Source organism: Phascolarctos cinereus, unplaced genomic scaffold, assembly GCF_003287225.1.
Source record: "Phascolarctos cinereus isolate Bilbo 61053 unplaced genomic scaffold, phaCin_HiC Scaffold_4;HRSCAF=312, whole genome shotgun sequence".
In the NCBI taxonomy this organism is placed as follows: Eukaryota; Metazoa; Chordata; class Mammalia; order Diprotodontia; family Phascolarctidae; genus Phascolarctos; species Phascolarctos cinereus.
In genome coordinates, this window is record NW_027555847.1 from 18,626,058 (window position 1) to 18,653,523 (window position 27,466).

The following is a 27,466-nucleotide window of genomic DNA, read 5'->3' on the forward strand; positions in this document are numbered from 1 at the left end:
TTTCCCTTCTTCAGGACCATCAATCCCAGTTCCTTTAATGGATGCTCTTGTGCCATGATTCAAGGCTCTTCATTATTCTGGCTGCCTTCCTCTGGGTACTTGGCAGGGTGTCATGGCTCTTCCTAAAAGGTTGCTGCCCACAGCTGAACTCAGCATCCCAGCTTTGATCTGACCAGGATGGACTTAAGCAGAGCCCTGGAAGCAGTGCCTGTTTAAAAAATGCCTGCTGGTGTCAGTTGGGATTCCACCACTTTCATTTTCAAATTTATGCCTCCCGTTACATCTGTGCGGCCCCCCTTGGAACAGATTGAAAAAGAAGGAAGAAAGAAGTGCTTTAGTCAGGCCAGCCATCACATCCATGGCATCTGCCGGGAGAAGCCGGCAGCTCTTTGGAGAGAGGAGGGAGGGCCGTGCGCCATCTTGGTTCTTCTCTAGGGCCGAACTTGGCTGTCGTCAGTTTCATGTTATCGTTATTTCCATTTGTGTCATCGTCATTGTGTCTGTGATTTTCTTGGCCCTCCTCAAGTCACTCGGCGTCAGTTCATCTGAGTGTCCCGTGCTTGTCCCAGAGCCTAGTGTTCATTTCTTACCAGGTGGTAACGTTCCATTCCCTGCGTGTACAGCGGGCTGTCTCATCGTTCCCTAACGGATGGGCATCCACTTTGATTCCTTTTTTTAACCACAGAAAATGCTGCTGTGGATGTTCTGGCGTCATGTGACCTGCCTCCTTGGGCTATGTGCCTAGCAGTGGTATCTCTGAATAAAAGGGCCTGGGTGTTAGGGTACTTCGTTCACTTTTTTTTCCTTAGCATGATTCTATTTTTTTTTTTTGCCAAAATGGTTGGGCCCGTTCATAGCTTCCCCAGCAGATGCATGTTCCTGTCTTCCTTCAGCCTCAGCGACTCTGGCCCCATTTTTTGTCATTTTTGCCAGTTTGCTGATGGTGAGTTAGAGTTGCTTTGATGGGTATTTCTTTTATTTTTAGTGATTTTTTTTGGGGGGTGAGGCAGTGTGGGGGTGACTTGCCCAGGGTCACACAGCTGGTAAGTGTCAAGTCTCTGAAGCTGGATTTGAACTCAGGTCCTCCTGACTCCAAGGCCACAGCTGTATCCACTGCATTACCTAGCTACCCCTATTTTTAGTGATTTTTAGCAGTCTTTCATTCAGTTGTTAATAGTTTTGTGGCTCATTGGCTCATTTTGTTGACCACTTGTCCACTGGGGCATGGCTCTGAGCCTGGTAGATTTGTGTGGTTCCCTGTTGATCCTGGATCATCCTCTTAATGGGGGGATTTGATGCCAACATGGTACTTCCCTCTTGTCAGTTACCTTGCTTATCCTACACTAACTCGGTCCCTCTTAACAGAGTCACTGATGGCATCGGGGCTGCCATGGAACCCAGTTGTCTCATTGAGCTTGCAGCCTGCTCCAGCCCCTGGGTCCCCATCTAGCCATTCCTTCCCCATTGTGACCTTGTGGAATTTCCTGGAGCCCTCTGGAGCGAGTCTCCCCTTCGCTTCCTTCACTCCCTAGCATTTGTCTCCCAGGTGTGCCACCATGCCCTGCTGCTGCTTACATTTTAATAAGGCCTTTGAGGGTCTAGCACTGGGCCATTCAAGATCTTTGCAGCCCGACTGCTCAGCACGGGGCCTTCCCCACTGGAAGCCCTGAGTATATAGTCATTAAAAGAATGAATGGATGGATGGATGGATGGATGGATGGATGGATGGATGGATGGATAAATAGATGGATAGATGGATAGATGGATGAATGGATGGATGGATGCGTGGGGATTGTCAGTGGAGAGTTACTTCTGGGAATGGTGTGGGGAGCTGTAAGAAGAGGCATGAAAGAGAATGGGGGCCATGGAGAGTAGCCCACTTTGAAGAGAATACTTAATATGCAAGAGGAAGAAGTGTGAATTTAGTTTGAATAGGTGGATTAGAGCATGAGATCAAACATGTTCCTGAGGTAAGAGACAGACAAATAATTGTGCTGTTGGGTGTGATGTGGAAGTTTAGTGCAAGAGCTACAGGGTCATCAGTGAAATACCAACTCTGTGCTGGGGATACAAAGGCATAAGAGAAGCAGTGCCTGCCCTCAGGGGGCTTACATTCTACTGGGGAGGCAAGATGTACATATCCAGGTATATAGACAGCATGAACCAAGTAAATACAGGGTGATCTTGGGTGAAGGAGGCCCATGCATTTGGGGGATGTGCATTGGGCAAGGCCTCATGGGGCCACGATGTCGTTTAGGCGGGATGTTGGAAAGTGAAATTGAACTGGGAGAGGACTCAGGGAAGGCAGCAGGGGAGGACGTTCCAGTGGAAGGAAACATCATGAAAAAGGCAAAGAAAGAGGAAATGATGGACTGCATTTTAGGAACAGCCAGTTTAGTCTGGTGAGAGCAATAGTGTGTAGTGGGAGAGACCATGGTTAGGCAGGTTGGGGCCAAGTTTGGCTAACTAAGCTTAGTGCCAGTGAAGGACTTCATCAGCCAGAGAATGGGGATCTAAGAAAAGCTTTGAATGAGAGTCTCTTTTCTCTCCTAGGGTTCTGCCATGCTTCTCTGTACCTGTGTAATGTAAATATTTGCTGAATTGATTCGATTAAACAGTTTCCCCCCTTCTGACTTCACGTGGGAGGAGAAACCAGCTTTTGGGGAAGAGAAAAACCTCTTTCCTTTCCTTGATTCTCCTCCTGAGTTGGACTAGGCTGTGACCTTGTAGATTCCTCCTGTGGCCACACCCCAGTTGGGATTACAGATCGCAGCTGACTCTGCTGAGTTATGCTGATATGAAGTATTAGCACAATTCCAGGATCTGGGGAGGAAGGGGGTGGGTCAGGAAGTGGGAGCAAGCCTATTTTCATCCATTCCCCCAAAGTTTGTTAGGTCAGAGAATCAGGCTCATCATGTGTTTGGGAAGCCAAAAATAATAACACAAAACCCAGGAGAAAGTTAGTTTTCTGAATGCATCTGGACTAAAAGGTTGAGTTCATAGGCCCACCAATGGTTATTTTTTTGCCATCTCTACCCTTCCTCAGATCCTCTCCCAACCTTCCTTGTTGGGAAGTGGCTCCTTCCTTCAGTAGGAATACTGACCATAGTCACGGGGCCTTTTCCTCTTTCTAGTCCTCTCCTCCTGATCTCCTCCGTTCCTTTGGGTCCAGTTAATCAGTGCCTTGACCTTCATCTTCTCTCCTCTCCCCCACCTCTCAACACCTCCTGCGGCTTCTCCCTTCTCGCTCCCCTGAAGCTGCTCTCAGGATGGCCCCTTCATTGTCAGTCTCAATTCTCAGCCTCTTCTGTAGAATCTCTGACCTGTATGTTCAGCTGTACTGGTTCCGCTTTGTCCCCCGTTGCTAACTGCCCATTAGACAGATCCAAGTGAATGTGCCGGAGGCTTATCGAGCTCAGTATGTCAGAAAGGGAACTCATCATCTGGGTCATGAAGGGCTTTAGAAGCCAAAGAGGAGAGCTCCTGCTGGCCTTTGAGGCAGGCGGGAATCATTGGTGGTTACTGAATAGGGCAGTGACATGGCCAGATACACCTTCAAGGAATGTGATTTTGGTACCCGTTGGAGAATGGATTGGAAAAGTGAGATGTGAGGCCCAGAGGCCAGCTGGACGAGAGAGAGCAGTAAGGCCTGGCTATCAGAGTAGAGAGAAGGGGCCGAGGTATTGTGGATGTAGAAACAACAACATTGAGGCTCAGTTGTCTTTCTGGGGTGAAGGGCAGGGACGAGTTAAGAGTCACTCTGAAATTGTCAGCCTGGGAAACTGGAAGGCCGATGGTGCCCTCACAGAAACAGGTGTTAGGAATGGGGTGGGTTTGGGGAAAAGAGAGCGAGTCCCGTTTTGGACATTTTGAGCATGAGATGATGCTTGTAGGATGCTTGTTTGCACTAATAGGCACCTGGAGATGGGGAATGAGTCACTCGTGTGCATGGAGATGATAATTAACCCCCCTGGGAGCTCATGATGCTGCCAAGGAGAGAGCACGGCCAGGGCAGGTGGTGTGCTATAGAGGATGGAGGGGCAGGCAGACGGGGGCGGGAGAATCAAAGACGGGAGGGGTCGGAAGGAGGGGGTGCTCAGAGGAGGTTCAGAGAGGTGAAGAATTGAGCCAGACAATGAGGAGACCCCATCCCGAGAGCAGTGACAGCCGCGTGATGAGGGCAGAAGCCAGAGCAGAAAGCGTTGATAGGAAGGCGAGAAGAGCCCGGGAGCCGTGCTGTTTCACCCCCCTCTTCCCTCACCCAGCCCGTCCAGGCCTGCACTGCTCCGTTCCTCCTAATTGGTCTCTGCAGCAAATTTCTCTTCTCACCAATTGATCGGCTGCCTGGCTGTGAAAATGAGTTTCCTCCACCTCCGGGCCCACTGAGCCAGGCTCTGCTCTAATTGCCTCCCTGTTGCCTGTAGTATTGAAATACCCCCTCCCTTGGTGTTTAAAAACCCTCCACAGTCTGTTGCGGGCTTCTTTTGCCAAGTTTGTTATGCGTCTCTGCCTTTCCCGCCATGCCCCATGCCCCATGCCTGGAAGGCAGCCCCTGCCCACCTTTGCCCCCGAGAATCTCAGGCCTCCCGCGGTGCTGAGCCCACCCATGCCTGGCTCCCTGAGGCCCTCGTCCCTGCCTCCGGAGAGAGCCTGGCACTGGTTTGTGCGTCCATGGCGTTTGCCCCGGTAGAGAGTGCACCCTTTGGGGGTCAGGGACTCTTCTGCTTTAGTCTTTGTGTCTCCGGGGCCTGGTGCCGGACAAGTATAGAGCAGATGATAATAAATGCTTCTCAGGTGCCTTTTCAGCCCACGTTTGGAGAGTGCTTGGCAGTTGGCAGAATCTTTCTTGCAACAGCCCTGCGCGCGAGTATGTATCTTCTCCTCTGAACAGAGGGGCTCTGTAGCCCTCAGGGCAGCCATGACTTACATGACCATTGCCACATGGACAATTGAGAGCTGACACTTGTGCCAGGGCTTCTGACCCTGGCACAGAGCATCCTCTGATCACCTCAGGGGCTGCCTCGTCCAGCCTGGACAGGTACCCCACTGACCAGGGCTGTCCATCCCTGGGGGAGATCTCCAAGGAGGGGAACTGTTCTACAGGGGGACGGCTTGTGTGACTGGGAAGCTTTTCCTGATGTGAAGCCTATATATACCTATATATATGTGTGTATATGTATATATACCTATATATATGTGTGTATATGTATATATACATATATATATATATATATATATATATAGGCCATACATACACATGCAAGATAATTTGGGGAGCAGAGGTACTGGCAGTAGGGGGAGGAGGTAATCAGGAAAGTCTCATGTAGAAGGTGGCCTGGGAGCTGACCTTTGAAGGAAACCTGGGTTTCTACGATTGTGTATGTGTGTGTGTGTTGTGTGTGTGTGTGTGTGTGTGTGTGTGTGTGTGTGTGTGTGTATACACGTACCTCGCTGAAGAAGAAGGGAAGGCGGGGGATGCCGCCCGCAGATGGAGAGGCAGGTTGGAGCCAGGCTGTGAAAGCCTTATGCTCCTGGATGGGGATGTGGCCTTGATTGTGGCCACACTGCTTAGCCTCGCCCAGACTCAGTTTCCTGACTTGTAAAAGGAGCAGGATGGAATTGGGGGCAGTTACTGGGAAGTGACCACAATGTAAGAAAGGCCTTGGTACAGTAGTTATTTCAAAAATTAAAACCGGTGACATGATTTCCCTCATAGGACCAGACTCGGGGCCAGGTGCGTACTGGAAGGCTGTGCTGCTTAGGAGCCAGTGGGGGCTGGGGTTATATGAACGATGACATTCTGTTGGAAAAGTCTGCGGCTGAGGACTGCAGTGCTTCCTGAGGCTGGGCCTGCTGCCTGCCTGCCTTTAGGTCTGGGCTTGGTAAACGGGGTGGCTGCATCATGTTATCAGTAATACTAGCTGTTGGAAAGCCCTGGGGATTGCAGAAATCATCCCAGACCTGCCCTCTGTTGTGGCCTGTGTGCTTCTCTTCCCTTGGGGACTTCTTGCCCCCCTGTGCTCTCCCCCTCTCACCTCATTCCTGCTCCCCTTCCTGAGCAGTGGGGGCTGGGGGCAGCGTGTGACCGCTTCCCAGGTGGCGGCAGCTCTCCACAGTTGTTTTCTAGGATGGAGCAGTGCCATGCCCAGAGATGGAGCCTGAGGGATGGGCCTGTTGTCCTTTCCGTGTCCCTTCCACCAGGGAGTTGTGTGGTCTCTTGGATAATCTATTTAGATAACAATGTTAATTGGAGGACTTAGTAAGCGTTGATATAACTCTGGGCTTGGAGTCAGGAAGGTCTGGGTTCAGATCCTGCCATAGACATTTACTTGCTCTATAACCCTAGACTTTACTTACCCTCTTTGAGACTCAGTTCGTCCCTTGAAAATAAGAGTAGGAACACTTGGCCTGCAGAGTTCTTGCAAGGGTCAGATGAGATCATGTAAAGCACTTTTATTTTTTTTTAAATTAATTAATTTTTAGTTTTTAGCATTCACTTCCACAAGATTTTGAGTTCCAGATTTGCTCCCCATCTCCCCCCACCAATGGCATACATTGAATACCCCTTCCCCCAATCTGTTCTTCCTTCTATTATGCCCCCCCATCCCCTTCCCCTTCTATTTTCCTGTGGGACAGGATTGATTTCTGTACCCCATTGCTTGTATATCATATAAAGCACTTTGTAAACCTGAGACAGTCAGCTACCTGTGAGCTGCATTGTTGATACTTCGCTGGGTTACCTTGGGCAGATCCTTCCACCTTCCTCACTTCAGTTTTGTGTCTGGGGCGCAGTCATTTGGGGGACGATCTTGCTTACCTTGAGGAAGATGCTCAACATATGTGCTTGTCATGTTTTCTGAAGCTGATTTCTCTGCAAGGGGAGAGTCAGCTTTTGAAAAATACTCAGGCCTAATTCTTGTGGACAGGCTTGAATGGAGTTCTCTCCCCATTTTGGGTGAGATAAATGAACTTCAGGATACTAGGTTCCATTTGCAACCAACCTTTTTGGAGCCTTGGAAGAGAGAATGTCCCTAATGATTCCTAGGGGGCTTTGCTCAGCCTGGCTGAGCTCTTTGAAGCCATCTGACTTGATGGGTCAGATTGAAGGAGCTACTGAAATGTGACCTGGGAAGGGAAGCCTGGGGGGGGCGGGGAGAGCTCCCTGGCAGGGGTGAGGGTGCCGTCCTTGGAGGCCCACGAGCAGAAGTGAGGTGATGGTGGAGAGGCTGTGCTATGGGGGATTCCTCTCCTGTCTGGGTGGGATTCGATTGCCTCTGAGCTCCCTTTCGGCGCTCTAAATCAGAAGTTCTGTGAAGGTTTCATACACTTTAGGTTGCCGTCTCACAAAGAAGATTTCGAGTCAGTTTGGCAGCTTCTTTCCAAGGCCCCTCAGTCTTACTGATTCCCCTAAAGAGATTCAGGATGTGAAGTGCAGAATTTACCTTGAAGATCATGCTTTATTTTTAGGGCGAAAGAAAATGTCCTTGTTTAAAGCTCGAGACTGGTGGTCTGCTGTCCTGGGAGAGAAAGAAGAATTTGACCAAGGGTGTCTGTGTGTGGCCGATGTGGACAACAGCTGCAGTGGAGAGGGTGAGCAGCGCTGACGGTGTGGGGTGGGAAGGAAGGCTCTGCGTTTCAGCAGCATGTCCTGTCCTGTGGGTTTGTAGCACTGGGCCTATCGGGTGGACACTCAGGTTTCTAGGCAGGAGTCCAGGCCAGGCCCCAGACCTGGGAGGGACCTGAGAGAGCCCAGGCACAGGAACTGAGACCAGAGGTGGAAGGAGGCTCGTCCTTTGTCACACAGCTTGTGAGGCTCAGTTCTGGAAACAAAGGACCTGAATTCAAATCCTGTCTCTGCACCTTGTTGTCTCTGGATGAGTCATTTCCCTGCTTTGGGTCTTCAGTTTCTCATCTGAAAAATGAGAGGGTTGAGGTGCCTTCCTCGAGTGCAAGTCTCCAATGTTTATGGTTCATGAAAGCATGCTTGCTTTAGTTTAATAGTGAAGTCCCCAAATGGGCAGCTAGCTGATGCGGTAGATAGCTGTGTGCCCCCGGGCAAGTCACTTCTCCCTGTCTGCCTCAGTTTCCTCATCTGTAAAATGAGCTGGACAAGGAAATGGCAAACCACTCCAGTATTTCTGTCCAGGGAACCCCAAATGGGTTCACCAAGAGTTGGATACGGCTGAACAATGCCAGAGGCCCCGAGAGAGGAGAATGGATTAAATGCTTTTCTCTGCTATTCCATTTCCCTGCTATTCCATTAACTAGCTGCTGCTGGGCTTTTAAAAATTTATTTACTTATTACCTTTTAAAATGGCCTCTTCTCGTCATTGAGGAACAGCATTTTGTTCTTTTAAACTGGTTTTCAAAAACAAAGCCCATCTAGGATTAAACTCATTTATACTGCTGTCCTCTAAGGCCTCAAGCTGTTAAATCTTGTTCACCAGATGATGCAGCCAGCGCTGCTGAGGCAGCCTGGGGAGAGCATTCTAGCGCCTTCCCAATCAGTCTGGGTGTAAAAACCAAGCCATCCCAATTTCCCCCACCCCCTATTTCTGCTGCCGGTAATAAGATCAGCAGAAAAGGCCCAAGGAAAGCTTAGAGAGGTTAGCTGGGCAGGTGGATGGGAGAGGATCGTTAAGCTGCTAATCCTTAACTCTTAGATGGCCGGTGAAAAGAAGAGATTGACCCGACTTCTCCTGTAGGGCCCAGACTTCAGGGTTAGGGCTGGTGTCTTGGGAGAGGTCAGTGAAGAGGTGCCTGAGAGAAGAGGAGTCTGGGGGCACGAGGGTGCTGGACCTCTGCAGTGGGGGGCTCTGTGGAAGCTTTTCCCCAGGTTTTCTGAGGCTGTCCAGAAATCAACATAGATTTAGCTTTCTTTGGCAGTTGACTGGTTTGCTTTTTAATAGAGGCCATGCACTTTTGTCTGCCAGGAAGGTGCTGTAGGAGGTCACTGTCTGGGTTGGTGGTCATTGGCACACCAGAAAGCCTCTGGATTTTGGGTAGTTCATCTCATTCTGTGGGACTGGGAAGGCGAGGAATTCAGTTTTGAAATATTTAATGCAAAAGAACAGTTTTTTATCCTAATGTGATCAGAATATGCTGTTCAGTTGTTTTCAGTCACGTCTGACTCTTCGTGACCACATTTGGGGTTTTCTTGGCAAAGATATTCGGGTGATTTGCCATTTCCTCCTCCAGCTCATTTTACACATAGAAAAACTGAGGCAAACAGGGTGAAGTGACTTGCCTGGGCTCACACAGCTAGAAGTGTGTGAGCCTGGATTTGAGCTCATGAAGATGAGCTGATTCCAGGCCAGGGCTCTATCCACTGTGCCATCTGGCTGCCCCATCAGAATATGGTGGAATCTTATTTTAAAAGATACATTTGGAAATTGGGATACTGCTTATTTTTCCTCCCTGTAGTGCAGCTAAACCACGTGTGTCAGTTACTTGGTCACCAGGTATGGATATGAAGCTGACAAAATACGAATCCTCCCTTCTGTGACTGACCATGTTTGTTAATCTCCTCTGTTCTCTGGTGAGTGTTTGCAGGGAATAGGGAGAGGAACTCTTTGATCTGAAAGCCAACAAGTTCTTGAGCTTAAAGCAAGAGAAGAATTCAGGCCGATCCCTGGAGATTTCCAGGGAAAGTCTGTGTCTGCCATGCCGTGATCCTCAGCTGAATGGAGAACTGGGATTCAGGACTGGGGTGCAGGGAAAGAGGGCGACACTGAGAGCCAAGAAACCTGGGTTGGAAGCCCGGCCGTCGACACAGAGCTCTGCTCTGGGCCTTGATTTCTTCCTCGTGTCAAGTGGGGCTAGTCATGCTTGCTCAGTCTGTCTCCTGGGGTTTTGAGGAAGGCGCTTTGCAAACCCCGCCCCCAGTGTTACATTTCTGTAGGTTTGGACCATAAACACCTGCTTTTGAATAGCAACAGCCCAGCCTTGTGTAGCCTGCAATGCCATCGCTGCTAGAATTGGTTTGCAGCCTGGTATTATTATGTTGATGGATGGGAAAAAATCTCTGCAGTATTGCATCACATTTTGGGTTTCTTTTAGATGTTTCTTCTGGCTGCCAACTTCTCTGGGATCTCCTGGGGTTGTTTTTTTTTTTTTGGCAGTAGTTGTAGTTTGGGAAAGAGGGAGGATCCCTGGTTTTCAGGCCTTTGAAGGACCTTTTGTCCCATTTCTAGATGTCTTTATAAATGGAAGATGCACAATGCCACCCACATTTCAGGCTCCATGGGAGCTTCCTTCTGAGTAGGTTAGCATTTGACAAACATCCTCTCGTGAATAAAGAGGCAAACAGATGGTGGATTCACTGCCATTGGCCTGAGAGAGAGCACCTGTGGTCACCCCCAAGTTAGTGGAGGCAAGGTAACATCATTGGTGATTTATAGCTATTTTGGAGAAGCAATCTGTTACTGAGAAGGGCAGCTGGGGTGGTGCAGCAGATAGAGCACCAACCTAGGAGTCAGGAGGACCTGAGTTCAAATCCAGCCTCAGACACTTACTAACTGTGTGACCTTGGGCAAGTCACTTAACCCTGTTTGCCTCAGTGTCCTCATCTATAAAATGAAGTGGAAAAGGAAATGGCAAGCCACTCCAGTATCTCTACCAAGAAAACCCCACATGGGGTCATGAAGAGTCAGACATGGCTAACTGATTTAACGATATGTCTTAATATACACATTAATGACTAATGATTAATGACACATTAATATATGTATTAATGGCCAAGAATACTATTTCCATATATTTGCTTCTGAAAGCATCTTTATTTATGAAGCGAGCAAGGCTTGTATCTCATACCTAGTGCGCGCGTACACACACACACACACGCACGCAGAAGTGAGCTTTCCATGGTGGTTTTGTTGATGGTGTCTTCTCCATATTTCTTTCTCCTTCCCCAGATAAAATAGTTGTGGGCAGTTACATGGGTTACCTGAGAATCTTCTCCCCACACCCTGTCAAAGTGGGGGACGGAGCACAGGCTGAAGATCTGCTCCTCGAGGTTCATTTACGAGATCCCATACTCCAAGTGGAAGTGGGAAGATTTGTTTCGTAAGTAGAGTCGACAAAAATGACAGTGATTACCGTCTTCGTGACGGTGATTGCAGCTTTTGTTTCCCTTCAGACTGACTCTGTCACTTCTATGAGTGTCTGTGCCTGAGAGCTGAATGCCAGTTATGAATCTAAACGTTTTCCTTGGTACGCTTTAGGACCCTCATTCTGTGCAAATTGTCTGTGGTTCCGTGGGCTTGCTATGCTAGACCTTAAAGGCAGCCAACACCCAGCCTGCCTGGAGCCCCCATGCAGAAACTGCATGGGAAACACCCAAAGCTCCAGGAAAAGGCAAAGCTAAAGAAGAAATTAGGTGCCACCAACTGGAGGTCATCACCTTTTAGCCTCTAAGTTTGGGATTTTAAAATCAGCTCCCTTCTGTCCTGAAGGAGGGAGGGGCGCCCTGTGTGTCAGTCTGCCCTTTGAGGCTGGGCAAGGCAGCAACCCCCATGCCCAGTGTGAGGGTTTTGTAACTTCTCTTGCATGGCGTAGTTATTTTGGAGAATGGGCATTTTCTTTACAAATATGTGATTTAAGAAATGGTTATTTCCTTAGGTGTGATTATTCTTTGGTCTCTAGAGCACATGGATTCTGTTAAGCATGCATTCTCTGTGGATATTTGTCATGCATATGTATTTGGAGTGAGAAAACCCATTAAGAAGGAAGAAAAATGAAGCTATGTGTCCTCTCTTACCAGAACCATTTTGTTTCTGAGCTGAAGCAAAACTCGCACCAATCCTGGGTGTTATCTTTCCAGGTGACAGGGTGACAAATGTGTATTGTCTCCAGAGAGCTGCTTAGCTCCGAGGAATTGCATAGATTTCAGGTGCAGTGATAAGCTGCTGGGAATTGAATAGACTGTTTCGTCTAATGGCCAAGTTCCTTCCCCCCTCCATCCCCCCCCCAAAAAAAAATCTGGCTTGAACAAAGCATGAGTGCCATCTAATTACATTTTGTGTGAGATGGAAAATGAGAGACAGTGAAAGGGAAAGATGAGACCTACGGTGAAAAAAAGGGAACTCATCTGTTTGTCCTGGGCAAAATTGAGGTGGTGGGGTCTGAGGAGCCTCCCAAGGGGGCTTGTGTTATTATTTAGTTTTGTTGGCATTTGTGAAGTGCCTTCTATGTCCACTGCACTGTCCTAAGCAGGCAAAGGTGACCCCCTTATTTCAGGGGGTTTCCAGGCTAAGAGGGGGGCTCTGACATAGGCACAGCTTGTCAGAATGCCAAGAGGGATGTGCTGGGGCACAGGAGAGGTCCAAACAGAGCTCCGGGAGGCCCTGAGGAGGGGGTACCTTTACCTTTGGCTAGCAGGGCATCAGGGCACAATTCAGGAAGGAGGAGGCATGGATCTGAGCTTGAGAAGGGGTTCAGCAGGGGGAGATGAGGAGGACCTGGCCACAGGTAGGATGCAGAAGGTGGGGGAGAGGCCTGAAGGCGAGGTGGTGGTGCCAGTAAAAGGAATAGCAGAGTGGAGAGGAGGGGCAGAATCAGTGGGGCACAAGAAGAATTCCACTTTGCACACGCTGAGTTTTATCTGCTGGCCAGGTGTCCATCTGGAGATGGCTGTCATAGAGTCAGAGATGTGGGAAGGGTGCTCAGGGGAGAGGATGGGCTAGACTCGGGGGAATCTTTTGTGGGAGCCTCCGATCTCCAGGACAGAGCCGAGAGATTGTAAGGAGGCCAACGTGAAGGGAGAGTCAGGATATGAAGACAAGAATCGGCCGTTCTTTCAGAAACTTTAGGGAGAAGGGAGGAGAGATCTCAGACAGTAGCTTGTGGAGATCCCACGGCCGAGGAGAAGGAGGGTGTGTGTGTGTGTGTGTGTGTGTGTGTGTGTGTGTGTGTGTGTGTGTGTGTGTGTGTGTGTGTATGTGCACTCGTGTCTGGGATGGCATGAGTAGACTTATGGGTAGAAAGTTTACATTTATTTCTCAATGTAAACCCTTTTGTGGGTGGTGGTTCACCTAGTCTGCACTATAATCCCGTCCCTCCTTGGGATGTGAGCCTCTCAGGGGCAGGGGCCGTTTTTGCCTGTCTTTGTCCTCTTGGGGCTTAACCGTAGTCTCTGACACTCCTCTGTTCTGATTAAATGCTTGCTGTCTGACTGACTGACTGACAGTCGTGGCCCTGTCTGATGCTGCTGTGTAAACTGTCCCCCTTTCCTTTGACAGAGGGACGGAGCTGCTGCATTTGGCCGTGCTGCATGCCAGAAAGCTTTGTGTCTACTCTGTCTCAGGTAAGAAGCACACTCTGCGGTGCTGCGGCTCCTCAGAACATCTCACGGCTCCCTTTCTTGATTAAGGAGCTTTCTGGAGGCTGCAGGATGGCCTCCTCACCTTACATGCGCTCAGGTGGTTCTCTGAGGGTTTTGATGAGAGCCCAAAGCCAGGAGCATGGGCTTGAAAGCTTTCCGGTGGGCTTTGTTCTCTCCCTCTTCTCCATTAGCCTGGGCTGCGTGACTCAGACGCTGCTGATGATAAGCTGTCATTTACCAGGCCCTGAAATGTTTTTGGGTTTTACTTGTAGTATCTTATCTGCCCAGAACAACTTTGTGAAGTAGATCCCCATTGTTCAGATGAGGAAACTGAGGCTCAGAGAGATACTTAGCTTTCCAGTCTTTGTGGGCAAACCTTATTTCCAGTCTCCTTCCTCCTGGGAGCTTCACGCAGAATGGCCCAGATTCTTGGTGCTCAGGGCACAGTGACTGTTAGTTGGCTTCTGAATGAGGAGTGAAGGGCTTGAGAAGCACTTGTCCCTGGCTTGCAGGATGTCCCGGTGGCGGCGAGAGTGTCACCTGCCACACACAGTGCTGAAAAATCCCCTACATTCTCTGCCCGGGCCTCTCCCTGACCGGTGGCAGCCTGAGTTGCCTGGGTGATGCCGCAGCAGGGAATCTGGGGGGTGGGGAAGCAAGGGGAGCTTCTAGCCCCTGTAGTTTTAAGAATTAGGAACCTTTGCTACAAGACCTTTTATGGAGAGGTAAACAAAGGTGCTCTGGTTCAGCAAGTGCCCTAGAGATTCCTAGAGATTCTCATTCTTTCTAAACTCCCCTGGACAGGATGTTTTTAGCTCTCAGAACACCTTGCATGTCTTTATTTTTCTAAATAATATCTTATTTTTTTCCAATTACGTGTAAAGATAATGTTTTAATTCATTAAAAAAATTTTGAGTTCAAAATTTTCTTCCTCCCTCCCTAACACAGTAAGCAATTTGATATAGGATATTTATGTTGCATATATCTTTAAAGAAAGGCTGTATGCTGTTAAATTTGGACATTAACATAACTTTTCCTTAATACCTCATTGAAAAGATAGTATTAATGATATCTACGTGTCTGGCGTGTTTCTGTTTCTGTACTTTGAGTTAGGAAGACCTGGATTTGAATTCTGCCCCAGATGCATCCCAGCCCTATGACTCTCTCCTAGCCTCAGTTTCCCTGTCTGTAAAATAGGGATCATCAGAGCCCCTCCTTCTCAGGGTTGCTGGGAGGATGGGCTGGAGTATGGCTGGAAACCCTTTGCCAGCCTCAGCGGGCTCCAGAGATGTGAGCCGTCAGCATCATTATTAAAGGTTCCAGGTGTTGCTTTATTTCTGTTAAGCCAACAGTGAGGCATGTGCCCAGGCTGACATTCAGAGCTCGGCACAGTCTGTCTCTGCTGACCTTTGCAGGCTGATTTCCCATGGCTCTCCTGCCCGGCATCTGGGTCCAGCCCCCCAGCTGAGCTGCGTGCTCTGCTCTCCCCTGGGTCCCAGAATCCTTGGCTTCTTCCCAGTAGAAGCTCGGCCCAGTGCCCCTTCCCAGAAGCACCCTCCCCCCCACTTCCTGGAAATGAATTGTATTGGACTTTGGGTAGAGTTTGTCTTAATTTTCTGTGAACAAGTGTTTTCCCTGCTTCAAGGACAAGACAGGGACATCTGTTTATTGTCTTTATGGTCCCAACATTGAGCTTTGGGCTTGGCTTATAGGAAGCACTGAGCCAATGCTGGTGAATACATGAATCTGTTTGAAAACAGAAAACCCTGTCAGTGTGGTGCAGTGGGTAGAGCACTGACCATAGGCCGGGATGACTTGGGTTCAAATCCTGACACTTGCACTTCCTAGCTTTTGACTAACTTCTCTCAGCCTCAGTTTCCTCAGTGATGATTTTTTAAGGTTGAGGGAGACTTGGGCCTGTCTGGAGGTAGGCAAAGGATCAATAGAGAGGGAAAGGCTGAAGATATGAGACAGAGACAGGGAGATAGAGACACACAGAGAGAGAATAGAGGGAGGGAGAAAGGGAGAGAAACAGAGACAAAGAGAGACAGAGAGAAAGACAGATACAAAAAAGGGAAAGAGGGAGAGGGAGAGAGAAAAGGATAGGAACAGAGAGACAAAGAGACAGAGGGTGGGAGGAAGGAAGAGTGAGAGAGCTAGAAAGACAGAGAGACAGACACAAAAACGGGAAAGGGGGAGGGAGAAACAGAGGGAGGGAGGGAGAGAGAGAGGGAAGAGACAGAGAGAAACAGACACGCACAAAGGGAAAGGGAGAGAGAGAAACAGAGAGAGAGGGAGGGAAAATAGAGGGAGAAAGGGATAGAAACAGACGAGAGATAGAGAGAGGGAGGGAGGGAGAGAGAGAATACAGAGGGAGGGAGAAAGGGATAGAAAGAGAGACAGAGAGGGAGAGGGACAGAGAGAGAGATGAGACAGAAAGACACAAAAAAGGGAAAGAGGGAGAGGGAGAAACAGAGAGGGAGGGAGGGAGAGAGAGAATAAAGAAAGGGAGAAAGGGATAGAAACAGACGAAGAGAGAAGAGAAGAGACAAAGAGAGACAAAAAAGGGAAAGGGGGAGGGAGAAACAGAGGAGGGGAGGGAGAAACAGAGGAAGGGAGGGAGAATAGAGGGAGGGAGAAAGGGATAGAAACAGAGAGACAGAGAAAGGGAGAGAGACAGAGATAGATCTAGAGAGAAAGAGAGAAACAAAGAGGCAGAGGGAGAGGAAGGAAGAAAGAGAGGGAGAGACGGGGAGAGGAAGATGAGGAGAGAGAAAGAAAAAGAGGGAGAGAGAGGCAGAGAGACAGAGAAAGAGATACAGAGAGAGGAGAAGAGGGGGGGAGAAAGATAAGAGACTGAGATGGAAAGACAGAGAGAGAGACAGAGACAGGCAGACAGACACAGACACACACAAACAGGCAGACAGATACAGAGAGACATACTAGAGACAGAGAGATGGGGAGAAAGAGGGAAAGAGACAAAAAGGGAAAAAGAGTGACAGAGATAGGGTGAAGGAGGGAGAAAGACAGGGAGAGACAGAGAAGGAGAGAGAGACAGAGACAGAGAGACACAGAGAAGAGACAGGGAGAGACAGAAGGAAAGACAGAGAGACACAGAAGAGAGAGGGAGGAAGAGAAGGAGAGAGAGACAGACAAAAAGGGAGAAGGAAACAAGGGATAGAGAGACACATAGAGACAGAGGAGGAGAGAGATTGACGTTATAATCTGCTGGGAGGGAATGGGAGGAGGGCCACGTATAGAGGAGTTGACCTGGGCAAGGAGAAGGATAAAAGGGAAGGGAATAAGCATTTATGGAGTAGCCCCTATGTGAGGTAGGTGCTTTTATTATCCCCATTTTATGGATGAAGAAAGTGAGTCAAACAGAGGTTCAGTGACTGGCCCAGGATCACCCAGCCACAAGTATCAGGGCCTGGGTTTGATCTTGGGGCTTCCTGGCTGCCGGCCCAGCACTCTAACCATTGGGCCAGCCCCAGTCCGAGGAGCAGCTGGATTTGCAGCTCTGCTGTGTGCCAGCGAGGCCCTGGACAAGCCTTAGTCAAGCTCAATCTCTGATTGCTGGGGTTGCGTGAATACATAGGGATGCCGATTTCATTTGTGTAGAGCCTATGTGTCCATACACGTGTATACGTGTGTCTGCATACACATACATGTGTATGAATACACACACACACACGCACACACATCACAGACAAAATAAAGGACTGTTCCTTCCCCCCCCCCAACCAAAGCATTTGCTGAAATGGCTTAGTAAGATTACAGCACCCAGGACCGCAGATAGCAGATATCTACAGCTCCCGGCCTGGGATGGGGGGGACAGCCCCGGACGGGGACATCTGGGCCTCCAGGGCGCCCCCCCCGGCCCCCCGGGGTCTGTGGGCGTGGCATCTACATTTCTGGGCCGGCCCGGGCATCGCTGTGCAGAACGACCCCGGCTGGCTGCGGGGCCCTCCAGTGTTTTTCTGTACAAACTCTTTGTCCGGCCGCCTCCATCTGCGGGCCCCCCCCGCCGGGGAGGCCCGTTCCACGTCTGCATTGTTCCCAGTGTCCAGCGCTGCACCTGCGAGGGCGGGCCCTCGATTGTTAATTGATGGCAGCTGGACGTGGCCATGGGCAGAGCGTGCTGTTACAACGGTACGCCCAAGAAAGGCCGGCATTTCCACAGTGCTCCGGGAGCGGAGGCTCTCACAAAGAGGGGGGGCCTCTCTTTCTGGGAGAGCCCGCACAGAATGGCGCCCACCCTCCTCCCCTTCAGCCTGGGAACCGCTCCCCGGGCATTTGTCGCAGCTGCCCCCGAGAGAAAGCCTGGGCCGCCGGCTCGCCGGGGTGCCTATTCAGGGCCGGCCTCTCGTGGCCTCGCCCTGCCCAGAGCGTGTGTGGGCTCCGGCTGCGCCCCCCGGCCGGCAGTGCATCTCATTTGGGGCCGGGGCCGGGCCCGGGCCGGGGTGACGCCCGCAGCCATTGTGGGCGCACTGCGGCATCTGGTGCACTGGGCCTAGGTAACTGGCCGTGCTCGTTAGAGGCAGCCGCATTGCACTCGTCCTGCGGAGCTCCTGCTCGCGCATGGCATCAGCCCGTCAGCGGGGCCTGCGGCAGGACGCGCGAGCCGAGCGCGCCCTCTGGCGGCCGCCGGGGTGTTCTGCGCCCGGACACCGCCCTTTGTCCGCGGGGACCGTTAGGGGCCTTGCTCCGGGGTCCGGCCGGGCCTTCCCTGCAGCCCAGGACAGTGCTTGGGCACCGGGGGATCACGGCAGCTGGCGCCGAGTGACCTTGGCGGTGCCGGTGTGTTACAGTTACAGTGACCACAGTGACCGATAACCCCCGACCTTGGCAGAGCGACCTTGGGCTGGGCAGACGCTTTGCCGGGTCGCCTCGTTGGCCCCTCCCCGCCGTTCCGGGAGGGCTGATGTGGGGTGTTCTGGGCCCCAGCGGCCCCCCTCACGTCCCAGCCCCTCCCTGGGCTCCCCCGGATCCAGGCCGTTGTGCATGGCGCTGACCCGTGGTCTTCCCAAAGCACAGGTGTGGCTGCGCTCCCCCCTGCTCTCCCTGTCGCCTCCAAGGTCAGCTGTGAAGCTCTTTGTTTGGCATCGAAAGCCCCTCACGGCCTGGCTTCAGCAGCCTTCCCACACGCGTGGCTTCCCTTCCTGCATCCTGCGGCAAATAGTAAACAGCAGTGACGATTGCCGGCGCTTCTGTGGCGCTTTGAGAATTGCCAGCGCTTTACACACGTCCTCCCATTTGGTGCTCACGATAACCCTTTGAAGTAGGTGCTCCTATCATCCCCATTTTACAGATGGGGAAATGGAGGCTGAGAGTGTTGGAGTGACTTGCCGGGTGTCCCAGAGCAGGATTTGAACTCAGGAGATGTCCTGGCTCTGTTACCTGCACCACCTGGCCCTCTGGTCTAGCCTGTCTCTTGGGTAGTTCTCTGTCTCCGTCCCTTTACGTTGTCCCCTTGCCTTTTCACATCTGCCTCTTACATTAAGACTGACTCCAACCCCACCTGGCTCAGACACGCCCAGTGCCGGGTGACCTCGTCTGGGTTGGGTAGGAATTCCGGGCGTAGTTGTGTATGGTTTGCTGTGCCCTTGCTGGAAGCGAAGCACCTTGACTGCCAGCACAGACGGCTTCATTTTTATCTGTGTCTCTAGAACCTTTCAGGGGGTGTGGGAAGAGCTTTCCTCTGGCAGGGGTTCCTTCCTTGTTCTGGTGAAGCCTGTGGTTCCTTTGGCAGAAGAAGCTTTCCAAATTCTCTGGGCCTTCCTTGGGAGCCTCGGGCTTCTGCCTCTGCTCCTGTAGGAGCCAGGCCCCTGGGTTCCCTCTTCTCCTAGTGCTTGGGAGGCCATTCCCAGACCCAGTTCTCCTGTTTCTAGCTCCTGTCTCCTATGTACTGTCGTCTGGTCCTGCGTCGTGGGCCCCAAGGACGCTGTCACCGCCTGGGGAATCAGGGGAGGCCCTGAGCTCTCATCACCTCCCTCCTGCACTCAGTGGACTTCCCAGTCAGTGACTGTGTGCCCGAACTCATTCTTCAGGGATTGGCTTCCTCCCGCCTGCCACGCTTTCCCTGTCCAGTGCTTCTCAGCGTCCCCACCTGCCAGCCCCCTGACTCCCCTCTCCTCCACCTACTCCTCCCACCTCTGGGTCTTTCCACCCCTTCTGCTGTGGCCTTTCCTCTGGAATGCCGCCTTCCAAGTTTAGAAACTTGGTTTCATCTTCAGCCTCTCCCTTTCCCACTCCCCCCATCCTCGGGCCCCCTCCTGGTGATACAGATGTCCGACACCCTTCCTGGCCCTGACTGCCCTTTTGCTCATAGCCCGACTCCCTGGCCAGCGCCGGGGAGCCAGGCTGTCTCTGCTGCCATCACTCAGGAGCCTCCGCACCTTTGTGGCCCATTCAGTCCAGCTGCTATCTGCCCAGCCCACGGCCTTCTGTCTCCTTCCTCCTCCTCAGCCTGCGTGGTCCAAGGTGTTTTCTTCTCCTCAGCCCTCCCTCATATAGGAAACTTCAGCACACACAGAGATGCTCCCCCAGCCCCTTGACCTCCCAGGCCTTCAGTGCCCACATTTCCCAGCTCCACACAGGTCATTCGTGGTTTCATCACTCCCATGTGTTCCACTTTCGTGTTCGTGGCTCTGATTGTGGTCTTTTCTCATTCCACTTCCCCCTTAAACTCCTGTCCCTTTTCATCACCTTCACCAGGACTTTTGATCACTTCATTCCTCGACTCTGTGACTGCCGTGATGGCAGGCATCCTCTCATCCCTCCTGGAAAGATCCCTGATAGGGACTGCTCCTCTTCCCCCTCCCTCTTCTCCCACTCTTCCCCCTCCTCTCCCTCCTCTTCCTCCCCCTCCTCCTCCTCTTCCTCCTCTTCTTCCTCCTCTCCCTCCTTCCCCTCCTCCCCCTCCCCCTCCTCCTCCCCTTCCTCCCAGGTCTTCCTGACTCCAGGGCCCAGTGCTTCCCCCCAACCCCCCAGCTTCTTCGTTATCAGATCTCTCACTGAGGAGGCCTCATGATATTTGCCCCACATCAGCTGCCATGTGGAGGTCCTCATTCTGCAGAGCACCTCTCTTCCGCCTGGGCATAGGGCATTGGCCCCCTTTCTGATGACTTAGCTTCCTCTTTCCTGCTGGGGCCAAGCATTTGATGGAGGGCTACCATGATTTCCCTTAGGTGTCCCTCCTTCCAGAGTAGTTTGCAGCTCTGTGACCTCGGTAACGTGGCAGCTCGTCCGTCGGCACAGACTGTGACCCATCCGGGTCTTAGTGTGTCCTGGGCCTGAGATCCACATCCTCCCGTGGCTTTTCTGCAGGGGCTTCAGTGAGCCCATTAAGGGCCTTCCTCGACATCTTCTGGTGTTGCCTGGGATGCCTTTTTGTCATCCCTTTGTCTTTCCTGGTAACCGGCTCATTTGCCTTTCTGGTCATCATTTTCTTAGATAATAACTTTTTCAGGCGGCACAGGGCTGGTTGGAGTTAGAGGAGCTGGGTTCCAATCCTGCCTTGACACATACTCCTTCTAAGGAATGACTTGAGCATGGCCCTTAACCTCCCTGGGCCCTTTCCTCTTCTCAGAGCACCGGCCTAGATGCCCTCTGGCCCCTGTTACGCCTAGACCTGTAATTCTGTGTTCCTGTGGTGTTATTCTTTGGAAACGTTCTTCCCATTCCTCGTGTTCTCCTTGCACGTTTCTCTTCTCTGTTGGGTGACACGGAACCTTATTTCTCCAAAAGTGTGATGCTCACTTCCTTACAGTTCCCTGCATTATGAGAAGCATGCTGGTGTGTGAGAGACTGGCCTGCAGAGATTGGGGAGGGACAGAACAGACTCTGATATATTTGTGAGGCGCAGCACCGCCCACCCCACTGGACGCCACCGACTTGCACCTGCAGGTTAAGTGGAGGTGCTGATGGCTGTCCTGTGTCTCGGGTACCTTGGGAGTCCAGCATGCTCTTGCTCGTGAGCCTTCACCAGGGCACTTACCTTTAAAAGTCAGTAAGAGGGCACCATCACCTTATAGTTGGGGTTCTTAGCCCAAGATCCATGGGCTCCTAAGGGGTCCATGCACCCAAATGGGAAAAAATGACACCTTTTTTTCAACAACCTCTAACTGATGTCTAGCATTTCCTTCAATTATGAATGTTGGAAACAAAGTGTTGTGCAGAGAAGGGTTCCCCAGTGGGGTCTGTGACCCAGAAAAGGGTGCGAGACCCTGCAAAGACATTTGCTAAATGGCATTGTAAGAAGAGTTGGTTATAACCTTCCCTCTCTAGGCTCGTTAGGACCCTCCCTCAAGGACACAGCCCATCTGTGCAGAGAGGCCCACACCTGGGGACACATGTAGCCTGGGTGACGGACGCCTCCATCCAGTACTAGAAGCCCTCTGTGTCCTTTCCCTTCCTTTGGTGACCTCCTACCGCTTCTTCCAGGCTCCGGGTCTCCTCTGGGCTGGTCACTCATTGGGGCTTCCGGGACCCGTCATCTCTGCCTCTTAGCTCCTGACAGCCAGGGCTAGCTCTCTAGTCCCCAAGCTTCCCGTTCAGTGCCTTGACTCATTGGACCTGCCACCTTCTAGGAGCAGGGCCTCCTGCCGGGTAAGGATGGGCCTCAAGGATATGTTATGTTTGTCTGGGATGGGCTAGCTCCCTGGGTGGTCTTGTCCCCCTGCCGGACGTAGGGCTGTGTCGATGTGTCAGCCGGCTGATACCTCAGCGCTTTCTGTGCCAAGCCCTAGGCCTGCAAATTTGAATCCTGCCTCAGACAGTTACCAGCTGTGTGACCATGGATAAGTCACTTTGTCAGTCTCCATTTCCTCATCTGCAAAATGGGAAAAAGAAGTCATAAGTATGGCTGGCATTTATATAGTGCCCTCCCCTCTCATCACCAATGGCGCCTGGCATCAGAAGCCGGTGAGCTCAGCCTTCCCTGTATTAGGGTGATTTTAGGTAGGACGTGACAGGCTCTTCCCCGCTGCCCCCAACAAAAAGCCATTTTTCTAGAATGTGTTTTTTAGTTTGATTGAAGCAAAGGTTTCACTGGTGTTGTTAATACCCAAAGGAGCGTTTGAGTATTTTCCTTCTCTTCCTCTGACCCCCTTTCCCTCCCCGTTATTGCTCCCCACAGGGACAGACTTTCTGAGGTCTTGATCGGCTGCGTTAGCCTTGACTGTCTCGCAGCTGTGATGCACTTGCAAACCGCCAGGTATTGTTGAGGTAAACCCGGAGAGCTTGTCCGACCACTCGTTCCTGGGCCTCTGTCGTCTGTGTTTTTAAAGGCTGGGGCAGTGCCTTGCTGCATCACACATTTATGGTAATTAAGCCCTCAGTTGTGTTGTCTTGGGGCTTTTTAGCCTGTGTTCTGGGCAGAGCAAAGCTGACTTTGTTTTCAGCGTCAGAGGATGGCTCATTGCTGAGCCCGTGAGGGCCAAGAGAGCTTTCCGACGTTACTGCGGCCCAGATGAGTGAGGAAGAGAGAGCTCAGTAACCCTGGGGATTCTACCCCGTCGGTGGTGGTGCAGTGTCACCATAGCTCACCACGAACATTTTATTCATTTATGTCTGATTGCTAGGGGTTTTGTGTGGTCAGTCTGTGTGGTGGATGTGTTTTATTTTGACTGGGAGCGCCACATACGTGCGTGCCCTACAATGTGCTTCTCGTGAGTGGAGTCGGACAAAACTGCTCGGATGGCCTCCTGCCAGGTGTGTGCAGGCGGCCCCCCGGGCTCCCTCCCGGGCCTGGCTTCTGGAGCTTGCCTCCAGCTGCCCCAGGGCCTCTCCCGCTCTCCCCGCTGCCTCCGGTGCAGAGTGCTCTAGGCTGAGCTCAGGCTCTTTCCCCGGGTCTCCTGCCCCTTCTGACTTGTCTTGTCTGCCAGGTCTGTGAGCTGCAGGAAGCCCTGCTGAGTCCTCCCCATTGCAGCTTCTCAGTCCTCCTCCTGTCCCTCTCCTCCCTGTTGTCTGGCTTTTGGGTATAGGTTGTGTTTACTGAGCTCTGTGCGTGTTGTTACCCCGGTAGAGTAGAAGCTTCTAGAGGGCAGGCAGCGGTTCCTGTTTGACTCCGTCTCTTCAGCACCTGACACAGCCCTTGGTGCATACTAGGCGCTTAATAAAAGCGAATGAGCCAGGCGCTGTTTCTGCAGTGGATAAGTTGTTAGAGCTGGAGTCTGGTTTTGCCGCCTTTGTGCTTTGAATTTTCTTGTTTGTTGGGAGCTTTGGAGGGACTCTGTCACGTGGTCTGTTCCTCTGTGTTGAAGGAGGCTCTCTTTGGAGAATGATTTGGGCTTCGTTGGCTCATTTAGCTCACTGGGGGAAGTAGACACGTTTTATCCATTAAATTAGAAGAGACTTCAGTGTTTTCATGGTGGGATGGAAAAATAGCGTCATTTGAAAGGAAGTGGGGGATTTTGGCCTCAGATCCTTTGTGTGTCTCTGTATTCATGTTTTCCTAATTACTCCAATTACTCCAAGGACAATTAACTCGTTTTATTTTATAGCTGGAGCTGGAAGGGTTTTGGGAATCAGCCATCAGCCTCATCCCCACAGACCTGGCCTTTCCTGAGGAGGTGCCCAAGGTGGACCTTCCACCCGACGGTCACACAGACCAGGCCCAGGTCAATAAGAGCAGAACTGTCAGGGTCCATTTGGCTTGACTGTGGTCATGCTTTGCCGTATTTGAGTGCAATTCCTGGAATTCAGGAAATGAAGGTCTCCAATACAGGTCAGAAGGGGAGAGGAATCATTCACCTGAAATCTGTGTTCATAACACACACAATCATAATCTTCTCTTTTTGTAGGAACGCTGGGCAGTGTGGAACATGGGAACCAGTACCAGGTCAAGCTTATGTACGAACATCATCTGCAGCGAATCGCCTGCAACATGACGTACGGATCCTTTGGGGGCGTCAAAGGTAACGTAGGCTTGTCTGTTGTTTTCAATGCTGGCCACAAAGTGAGGCCGAGTGAAACTGGCTGGCCGCCCAGGCCACGAAAGGGAGGCGAAGTGAGACCAGCACATGCACGTGCCTGTCCTTTAGACCTCTCTTCAGATATCCCAAGTAGAATTTCACTAAATCACTCCTAATAGTGTAAAAAATCTGTCCCAGCTTGTGGGTTTTAAAAAATGATTATTACTTTAGTTTCCCTTTCTTCTCTTTGGAAGTGGTTGTTGGGATGAAACAAAGTCCAGCTTTGGGAGTGAACATTTCACAGCTTTGTCTTATATTCAGATCGTTAGGTTCAACGTATTTCAGGATTTCTGTTCAGCTTCCTTGCAAACATCCAGAACTTTAAAATGCTTTTACGGGTCCCACAGATTGGTCCCAACTCCTCCCTGGATGCCCTCCCCGGATAGCCAGGTCATACTGATATAGGGACCCTCAGGGCCAAGGTTGGCATCACGGCTGTGCCTTTGGCACTGCTGTGGCCAGAGTCAGAAGTGGAGCCAGGTTTCTCAGCAGCTGTGAATGTGTGCATGCATGTGTGTGTGTGTGTGTGTGTGTGTACACGTGTGTACACGTACCCTTGGCCCCACCCTGGCCCCTTGCTGCCTCTGAGATAGGACAGGAAGAAAGAGAATCTTCTAAGTTAATAGATATTTCTGGAACACCTGCTCTCTGCCTCCCCAGTTCACGTCACCCTGCCCTTCTGGTTAGCTGGTCTTTCCCTGGGGGCTGGTCTGTGCAGGGCTGGCACTAGGGGCTGTGGTTGGGTTAGCATCTTTATTATGACTCTTCCCTGCCTTCGGCCAGCTTGCTTGTATGCCTCAGTCTTTTGGGGGGCAGGCCTGGGCCTGGCCTCAGAGCTCACAGATGAGCTGGGAGCACACATTGCGTCTTAGGAGCCTCTCTCTTCTTCATCTGAAGGCTTTGGTCATCCTTGGACCGCCTCCCCCGTGAGGCTGGTATGGGGAGGCCTTGTGGTCCTCCTGCTAGTGCCCAGGCACTCTAAGCCATGGTCCTGTTGTTTCCCAGTGAATGAGCACTGTCTTCTGTGGAGTCCCGCTTGTTGGTGTGGTGTGAGCGCTCTTTCGAATAGACTCTCCACACAGGAAGGGGCTGGAGTTCTTTCCTTCTTGTTTCCCAGAGGCCCTTCGTCGGGCCGCATCCCAGGTCTCTCCTGGGGCTGCCCAAGTGGGAGGCAGGAACCTTGGGCAAGGAGTTAGGAGCCACTGGGCTTGGCCCCTGCCTCCAGCGCTCAGTTCCAGGAGGACCCGAGAGGGATATTGCTGTGTCTTAGAGCACCATCTTCACGTCAGCTCATGCACTTGTATGAAATCCAGTGGTGTAAATGAAACCGAGTCCAAGGCAAGCGAGAAAGCCTTTAAAAATAGCTTTGCATTGGTATCTTTTTTCTCGGCATCCCCCAGACCGAGGCCATCCCTGCTCATGAATGATTTTTAAAAATAACAAGTGCTTGTGGACCCCAACCTCAGCAGGGGGCGGGCCCGGTGTCCTGCCTCGGTAGAGGGCGGGCTCCGTGTCTGCTCTTTCCTTTCGGGGATGAAACTTATCCTGAGCAGTTGAACAACACTTAGTTTCGACCTCTGGTTGTGGCTTTTTTCCATTTCCATTTTGTAATAATCCCTGGGAAGATCAGTGCCCTACCCCCTGACCCCACTCCAGCCTGGCTGCTACAGCTGTCACGGAGGGAGCAATCCCTAGGAGAGAAGCGCCTCGCCTTCCTCACCACCATCAGCTTTAACCACTGACCGTCTCCCCATGGTGGGCAGGTAGGGGTCCTGGGCGTGGCAGCCCCCACTGGATTGAAATCCCAGCTCCTAGCCAGGCCCTGGGAGAAGGGACCAACCACGCCCGCTCTCTGTGCGCCAGCCGTCCCCCAGGGCAGGCAGCCAGCCTAGCCGAAGCATTGGGGTGTCTGATGGATGGGAGGGTGTGGGCCTGGGTCATCGAACCATCCCTTGGCTCCTTGACAACTACCTCCCTTCACATTCCAGTGGAGATGGCCCAGGACCCTGAACCCAGAGCCCCTCCAGAGCCCTCTGCCACCATCCTAGGCATTGGCCCCTGGGGAGCTGGGCCCCGTAACTGCTCCCGCCCCTGTGGCAGCCTCCCCTTCTGGAGCAGCCCAGTCCAGGGGCAATGTCAGACACAGGCCAGCTTGTATCGGGGGAGCAACTTTGAAGACGAGCCCTAATCATCTGCTCTGCCGCTGTCCCCCAGGGCCCTGGGGCCCTCCATTCTGTGCTTGTTTCCCTGCCTCCCCAAGCCCAGGGGTTGGACCCAAGTGCTTGGTAAAGGCTTGCGTGTCGTTGGTGGGTTGGAGCCCCGGCCTCGCCCTAGCTCTGGGAAGGTGGGGTGCGGGGGGATTGGAGGCTCTGGTGTCAGCCCCGGCCTTGTGGCCAACGTGAGTGTGAGGAAGGCCCCACGGTTCTGCCTCCCTCCGACCTTCCAGCTGTGAGCTGGGGACCCTGCCACGGGAGAGCAGGGGAAGCATCCCCAGGACAGGGTGGGCAACCCCAGGGCACTGCCCTGTCTTGTGGCCCGGCCGCCGCTAGAGGGCAGCGTTGTGTAGTCTAGGAGGCCCCAGCCCAGAGCCTGCGGAGGGCTGGTCTTGGAAGGGTTGTCCTCTCTTCCCTGTCCAGGGGGCCTCTGATTGGAAAATGGAAACGACCACTGAGGGCACTGTGGCAGGGAGGGGATCCTGTTCTCAGGAAGGCTCGGCCAGGGGCTCTTCAGGTAGGCTCCCACCGGGATCAGCGGACATTTATTAAGCACTTACTGTGTGCTGGGCACTGTGCTAAGCCTCTGAGGTGCTAAAAAAGCCACTGACGGCATCCCTGACCCCAGGAGCTCACATTCTAGTGCAAGGGACAGTGTACAAGCGATCATAGACACGCAACATGCATGCATACACATGCAGACATGTGTGAGTGTGTACATAGGATATACAATACATGTGTATGTATATAGACAAACAGGCATAAAAGTGCGTATGTATTATACACATACATATGTGTATAGACACGGATGTGTATGAGTGTGCACATATTGTACACAGTGTATAGACATGTGTAAGTGTGCATATACTTTACACACATGTAAGTGTGTGTATGTGAATGGGTATGTATGTGTATATGGTAATCTCAAGGGGAAGGCTCTAGTGGTGGTGGGAGAG

General features: G+C 51.8%; 1 protein-coding gene across 4 annotated transcripts in view; it reads left to right on the forward strand.

Moving 5' to 3' along the window:
• BBS9 (Bardet-Biedl syndrome 9) overlaps positions 1–27,466 on the forward strand; it is a 372,846-nt gene that overhangs the window by 16,479 nt on the left and 328,901 nt on the right. For 3 of the 4 annotated variants that reach the window (XM_078152100.1, XM_078152102.1, XM_020969068.2), the window contains exons 2-5: positions 7,468–7,590; positions 10,914–11,064; positions 13,239–13,303; positions 24,127–24,240. In XM_078152100.1, coding sequence (XP_078008226.1) covers positions 7,479–7,590; positions 10,914–11,064; positions 13,239–13,303; positions 24,127–24,240 — 442 coding nt within the window. In that variant the 5' untranslated portion in view covers positions 7,468–7,478. Of the gene's footprint in view, positions 1–7,467; positions 7,591–10,913; positions 11,065–13,238; positions 13,304–18,450; positions 18,603–24,126; positions 24,241–27,466 lie in introns of those variants that run through there. The other variant, XM_078152101.1, reaches the window with a different exon arrangement.